The sequence below is a fragment of the Pavona decussata genome, unplaced genomic scaffold, assembly GCF_977016875.1.
Source record: "Pavona decussata unplaced genomic scaffold, jaPavDecu1.1 SCAFFOLD_16, whole genome shotgun sequence".
Lineage (NCBI taxonomy): Eukaryota > Metazoa > Cnidaria > Anthozoa > Scleractinia > Agariciidae > Pavona > Pavona decussata.
This window is the reverse complement of record NW_028145439.1, coordinates 3,180,430-3,186,764: the sequence shown is the minus strand read 5'-3', so window position 1 is coordinate 3,186,764 and position 6,335 is coordinate 3,180,430. Positions and strand designations below refer to the sequence as shown.

Sequence of the window (6,335 nt, the reverse complement as noted above, 5' to 3'; positions counted from 1 at the left end):
CTGCAAGCAGTCCCTTTCTGGTTAGTCGGGAGGGTGCGCTCACAGCGCAGCGAGACTGGAGCGGGGAGAATTAAACGAGAAGAGACTGGGTGAAAGTCCTTTTTCCCGCCTCTCCCCAAGCCCTCCTCCGCTAGTTCGCTCCAGTTTTTTTCGCGCTTAGTTATTTCGCACGACCTCCCGACTATCCAGAAAGGGACTGTTTGCAGTCTAAGTTATCGAGGGTTCGAGTTACGTACTGATGGTAAAATTTTAATTTTACTTTAAAAAGTAAATGTATGGCGGAAATCCAGGGGAATCGATTTTGGTTCGAGTTACCGCGAGGTTCGAGTTAGCGAGGGTTCGAGTTATCGGGAGGCGACTGAAGCTTTCAATAACATGCGATTCTCCTTGGAAGTTGACTCTCCTTGACTGGAACTAACAGAAGAAATCATAAATAGTAAAGAATTCTGTCCCACCATCCATCCCGAACAGATAAAAATAGTGCCTTCGAAAGGTATTTACCATTTCCCCTAAAATTCCGAATAGAATTTCGCGATCCATTTTAATTTAACTAGAATTTCCTTTTTTTTTTTTCGTGCAAAGGGTAATCCCCCTGGGCTTTCGAAGACAGGAAAGGTAAGTGAGAGGAGGTGGTCATTTCATTTTAGAATAGTTATGTGTAAACATCTTTTTCAGATCAGGTTCAATTGATTTACTGATTGATGCTAATTTTTATTGAGGAAACCTGTGTGAGGTTCATAGTCCGAGTTTCGTTGTTCACTTCACGCGATAATTTGCTACAATGCAACGTCACCCCACTGTATGTACACCCGACTAAAACCTTTCAAAAGTCATAGCATTTTATAAGTTAAAAACTTTAAGGAACCTGTTTGCGCTTCATGCCAACTTTTCAACCGATCAGTCAATTACTAACTCATTTTGTAAAACCATTAAAAGTCACTCACACACAAAAGCTTCCTTAAAAAGGTTTTATTCAGCAGCTTTATGATTGACCGTCTCGGCCTTTTGTCTACGCCAGCTATTAATGTCTAAGTTCTACTGTTTTCTTATCTGGTTTAAGCTTGGTGGCCAATGGATGTGGTCACGGTTAAACTGCTCCTTACAGGTGTCCGCCAAACCACCACTGTGTGGTGGAGTGGATCTCCTCTGTACAGCGGAACTTGGGGCTGATTACCCGATAGTGGCCGAAGTTGTCTTCACCTGACACCGAACCAGAAGTTGGATTAAACTGACAGCCAGTTGTAGAACTGTCAACATGCAGGAGACAATCATTAGTAGTCTGCCAGAAACGTGCGGTGAGATGAATGCCAATGTGTCCTCGGATGTTGATGTATTCCACTTTCTTGCACTGCGCTCTCCCAAGGAAATCAACTATGTTGAAGTCCCTGAAGTTTCCACGAACGTAATCTTTGAAATCAACGCCGTGTGTTGGATAACTGCATGTTGCTCGCCAGTGAGTGGAGTAACTCTGCAGGGACTTCATTCGTGCCAAGCTCAGGCGGTACAGATTCCAGTTCTGGGCGTTCTCGTTCACTGGAGCGTTGTACTTGAAGGGAGTCAGGTGGAAAGGGGTAAGCTTTCGATTGGAGTTGCTCCAAGACATCACCAAGGTCCAAGCAGATCCGGGCTCTGACTGTAAATCGCAATAAGCGGGATAGCTGTTACCACTGGAGTCAAAGAGTTTGTAGATACCACACTTGGAGGCACCTTGTTTTAGGTAATCTAGACAGGAGTAGGGGTGAAAAGTTGCTTGGTTGAAACCTTTCGGCTTAGGACAAGAGTTTCCCTGAAAAAAAAAATAATACTGATAAAATATTTTAAATGGAACAGGCTTCATTGCAGGAAAATTCCTTCCCTACTTAATTTGGCGACTTCAGAACGACGATATTTCCATACAAAAATTTGCTGGATTTTTGCCGGAGAATTTAACAATTTCTTCTTATAAATTCTTATGAAGAAGCGACTTTCCTGTTGAGGATCATTAAATTGTTGCAGCGATTTAAAAAAACACCTCGAAAACTCCGAAAATTTGACGATATAATTTTCCTTGAGGTACAACACGGCAAAGCATCATTAATAGTTTTTTTTAATAACTGGTATTACTCATCCGAAAAATTCTCAGTCAAATTACTGCATTTCTTTCCACTTTCAATTTAATCCTCGGCGATACTTTTCCCTTTTTAATTCCGCGCAGTATTTCCGACATACCTTAGGCGGGAACCGCTGCAGTGCCAAGTTGATATCTTACCTTGCATCCAACAGCGGCAACTTTTTTATTTTGTTTTGCACGCTTCTTGTTCGCCACAGACAAACCCTAGAAAAAGAACAACACCTATATCTTGAGCAACTAAATAAAATTGATTTAAGAGTCTATACAAAATTTATACCGTGTTTAGTATATGTCATCTTTATTAACATTTTTCCTTTCTACCGGATAATAAATTTAATAGCAAGGAACCTATCCAAATCGTCGGTAATCGTTTTATCTATTGATAGGAAAACGGTGATCGTTGACATTCCTTAACTCTTAGCATTTTAGATTGCTGTAGTTTTTGTAGCTCTTCCTTCACTTTTCTCCCCTAGCTTTCATCAACATATGATAAAATCAAAAGAACTGAACAGCGTAATTCGAAGGTAATAGTGATCGATTCGTTTTTCGACACAAGTTATGATGTGGTCATTGAGAGGTCAAATACGGCCGACTGAAATGAGTAGAGCTTTCGACTGTGTTTGATTGTGTTTGTGGGGAAATTGAATCGAAGCACTCAATTTTACTTACCAGGAAGACAAGACCCACAAACAGCAAAACTATCTTCAAATCCATTGTGAATCAGGAGAGCTGTTTTTCGCAAATCTTAGTTTACTCGGTTCGTTTCTGAAGTTATCAATAAACGCAGCGCGTCTACCTTGGAGGTACTCTACTGTCTTTGTTGGGTCTGTTGTGGCTGAACAAAAAGTAAACAAATATGGAACACGAAAAATTCTCGCAACTGAGATATTATGACGTAGTAATTAACCTTGCACACCGTGACTGAACAAATGGGCCTGTCAAAATAAATTCTATCAACATATCAGGCGACGGCAAATTATTAAAAACATCAAAGTTTATCAACTGTCTGTTCAGTCTTTTTCGCTTTTTTAAAGTACAAATATCTTAAACTATCTGATAAGATTTTACTTAGTAGTAAAGTAATCTAATGATAGATCTCATGACTATAAAACGCTGTTTCACTCAAAATAATCTCTAATGATGGTATTCTATTTTGAAATTTATTAAACGTTACTCAATGAGTGACTTTTGGCCGAATCTCATTTTATAACTTCATCCATTTTTATAACGATCATGTCCGTCTTGCACTTTAAGCAAACTAGATCATTCTATAAAATTCAGATTCGATCCCGACAAAGAACTTTTCTGGACACGTAAAACCAAACTGTGAGTTGATCTTAGGAATTTAGTCCTAATCAAGTCCTAATACATATTTATAATAAGACGATATAGAACTCATTAATTCATTTATCTTCTCAAATATTGAAACATGAACCGAAGAAAAAGAAGACCGAGCCGTTTTGAACTTTCCAGTTTACAATGTCAGTGCCGTTGGCTAGAAAAGCGACAAGCGTAAGAATCTACAGAGTACCTTACGATCCAGGTAGACAGAATTGTTAGGAGAAATAAAATTTGTGGGTCAAAACAGAACTTGAAAAATGGACAACAAAGTTATGTTTATTCAAAATTGATCTTGCCGACATAAAATTACCTTTGGGCGCTATTAAAATGACATAAACATGAATTTGAAAACTTTGTGTCAAGTCCCGTTCATCTTCCTTGGTACGTTAATTCATTACATGGAACTTCATAAAGCGCTGCCCAGATTTTCGCGATGTTAATTTATATAATTTCGGGTACTAAATTATTGTCAACTTTCTTCCTCTGTATGCTCCACTCTTTCACTCTTTTACTTTTTACCTTGATTATTGAACTTCCGTGTGAGAAAAAGGCGACAACCTCTTATTCGGGTTAATTTATTCTGAACTCTTTGCTTTGATCACCTTCATCAGCTGTGTTAATTTAAATTGCTTGAATTGTAAATACTTTAGAGAACACAAATTTTCCTTTCCGAAATTATGATTCAAAGTTATTCATTTAGTTGCCACCCAAAGAAATTACAAAGAAGACAATAAAATAATTTAAATTAAGTTACAAAGAAAAAGTGGCGAGGAGACCGAAGAGAAACTAGAAAGCTTATGCGTGATTCGGCCTCCCCAATTAAACTAAGTTGACCAGAAAAATTGTTATCCGTATATTAATTTTTAATTATTGAATTCTTAAGGCCTTTCTTAAAACAACAAATTGAATTAGAGTTGATGATTGGCAAATGCTTATTTGCTTCGAGGCTGAACTGCCAGTAACGCTTAGTCGGTTATGAATACAAGATTGGCCGAATTCATACCAAAAAGACGAGAAACTCGATCAGAAGGAATTCCATCGGCCAGAATACCGTCTTAATTTAATTTATTTTGTAAATTGAAGATACAAAAACTGTTAAATTAAACGAAGCCGCGAGTCTAAAAACCAGTGTGATTTAATTGTCCAATGTGAATTCAAGTCTCAGAATATTTTCTGGTATTTTTTGTAGTTAAGTTAGTCCCCCTTAAGATCCAACAAAATATACTTGGCGGTCCTGTTGTGCAAAATGAAGCACCGCAGATATCCACTTTCAGTTATGTTTGAGGTTTTTGTTTATCCCGTCTCCCATAATAAGTCAAAAAATCCTTTCACAAGACATAAGACGGTCTTGCAGAGTTGTTTGTTACATTATGAGTTCTGACAGATGCATCTCTTCCACTCAGATCTGTTCTGTACTGTAGAGACCCATGGAGATCCAAAAATCTTGCATATCGACCATCTCTCTTTGTCAGAGAAGGTCTAGAGGAGTTGTTTGAAAACAATTTTAAAGCGAATCCTCCCTCAGTTCAATGGTCTTGTTTCTCAAGATCTGTACATTTATGTCTTTTTCTGTTTGTTTTGTCCATCAATACAAGACTTGAAAGCTTTAACATGCTCCTGACATTTTCTCCAATCTTTATGTTCATCCATGCAATCCTGTAACAAAAATTACATATTAAATAGTCAACCCGGCCAATTAAGAAGAACCATTTGAACAATTCTGGCTACCCTTTTTAATTAATGACCTAATAATGAAGAATGAAATCTTATTGATTCTTAGCACACCTAATTCTGTTGCACATTGCCTCCTCTCTTGTGCCTAATGGTAACCTTCCCCACATGCAATTACCCCACCTCTCTCTCTCCCCCCAACCCACCTCCCTCAACCAACACATGATTGCACATTCACCCTTCCAGCTGTTTACAGTCTTAACCAGCAAAGCTTTTAACCATGATGTCTTGGAAACATGAACTTCCATGGATGGGCTGCAATTTCTTTTAATGAGTTCAGCAAAGTTTAAGAGGGTAGTGTATTTTTGCCCCCTTTGGCAGAGTGACTGCGACAATTTATAACTGATTTCAAGTGTGGTTAAATAAGCTTACCGACTACAACGGCGAAATATTTTCATGAAGAAGTCAATTCCAGCAGTGCCCACCCCCCGCCCTCCCCCGGACATTAATAGTCGGACATTCCGGGATGGTCTGAGCCCCGGGCATTTGATGGCCTCGTGAGTTTCACCTTCGCCAACCTTACAATACTGTCGCTTCGTTTAATACACGTACAGTACGATGATAAGTTCACCAGCAAAAACAATAAACTCTTGATCAAGTACGCCTGAGGAGGACAAAGTGTAAACGAGATGGCGGATCCACAGAACCCAGGCTATATTTGCCAGTTTATTTTCATAATATGCTAACATCAGCTAAAATACCCCTGGAATCTTGAAATTGACTGATCATGTACAGTCGGACCTCTATTAAGCGGCCACCCTGGGGACTTTGAAAACTGGCCGCTTAATAGAGGTTGGCCGTTGAACAGAGGTATCGAATACAGCACTTTACTGACAAAATAATAATTCGGGACTTTGGAAAGTGGCCGCTTAATGGAGGGTGGCCGCTTAATAGGTGGCCGCTTAATAGAGGTCCGACTGTGTTTATAAATATCGGTCGACGTAGAACTCACCAACAAGGCATAATGAAGATCAGCACATCCTGATTTCTTTATCCTGGTATCAAACGGGTCTTCTTCCTCTTCATCATCTTCTTTTGACCCCGCGTTATCTGCTTCTGGCGTTTCTTTTTCCTGTTTTTTGTGCCCGTGGAACGATCTTCCGCCATGATGCGACATGGCGTACAAGGGGACAGTTTCTGTAGTGATAAATAC

The 6,335-nt window shown here is 39.1% G+C and overlaps 2 protein-coding genes across 2 annotated transcripts; both read right to left on the bottom strand.

Moving 5' to 3' along the window:
* Positions 1–954: 954 nt before the first annotated feature.
* Positions 955–3,588, bottom strand: LOC146487369 (uncharacterized). The gene is made up of 3 exons (XM_085087383.1): positions 2,780–3,588; positions 2,249–2,314; positions 955–1,786 (listed from the first exon to the last, which is right to left on the bottom strand). Exons 1-3 carry the CDS (start codon positions 2,822–2,824, stop codon positions 1,100–1,102), a joined length of 798 nt encoding a protein of 265 aa, XP_084943509.1. The 5' UTR covers positions 2,825–3,588; the 3' UTR covers positions 955–1,099.
* A 980-nt stretch (positions 3,589–4,568) lies between these two features.
* Positions 4,569–6,330, bottom strand: LOC146487368 (uncharacterized). Its single transcript, XM_085087404.1, has 2 exons — positions 6,135–6,330; positions 4,569–5,107 (listed from the first exon to the last, which is right to left on the bottom strand). The coding sequence occupies exons 1-2, from the start codon at positions 6,297–6,299 to the stop codon at positions 5,009–5,011; spliced, it is 264 nt and encodes an 87-aa protein (XP_084943530.1). The 5' UTR covers positions 6,300–6,330; the 3' UTR covers positions 4,569–5,008.
* Between the last annotated feature and the right edge of the window lie 5 nt (positions 6,331–6,335).

Bases quoted from the DNA above. Each gene is read 5' to 3' on its own strand.
- LOC146487369 (XM_085087383.1), bottom strand. From the start codon at position 2,824: ATGGATTTGAAGATAGTTTTGCTGTTTGTGGGTCTTGTCTTCCTG. The intron at 2,315-2,779 runs GTAAGTAAAATT...TTCTTTTTCTAG, and splicing joins TTGTGGGTCTTGTCTTCCTG to GGTTTGTCTGTGGCGAACAA. The intron at 1,787-2,248 runs GTAAGATATCAA...TTTTTTTTTCAG, and splicing joins TTGCCGCTGTTGGATGCAAG to GGAAACTCTTGTCCTAAGCC.
- LOC146487368 (XM_085087404.1), bottom strand. From the start codon at position 6,299: ATGTCGCATCATGGCGGAAGATCGTTCCACGGGCACAAAAAACAGGAA. The intron at 5,108-6,134 runs GTGAGTTCTACG...TTTTTGTTACAG, and splicing joins ATCTTCATTATGCCTTGTTG to GATTGCATGGATGAACATAA.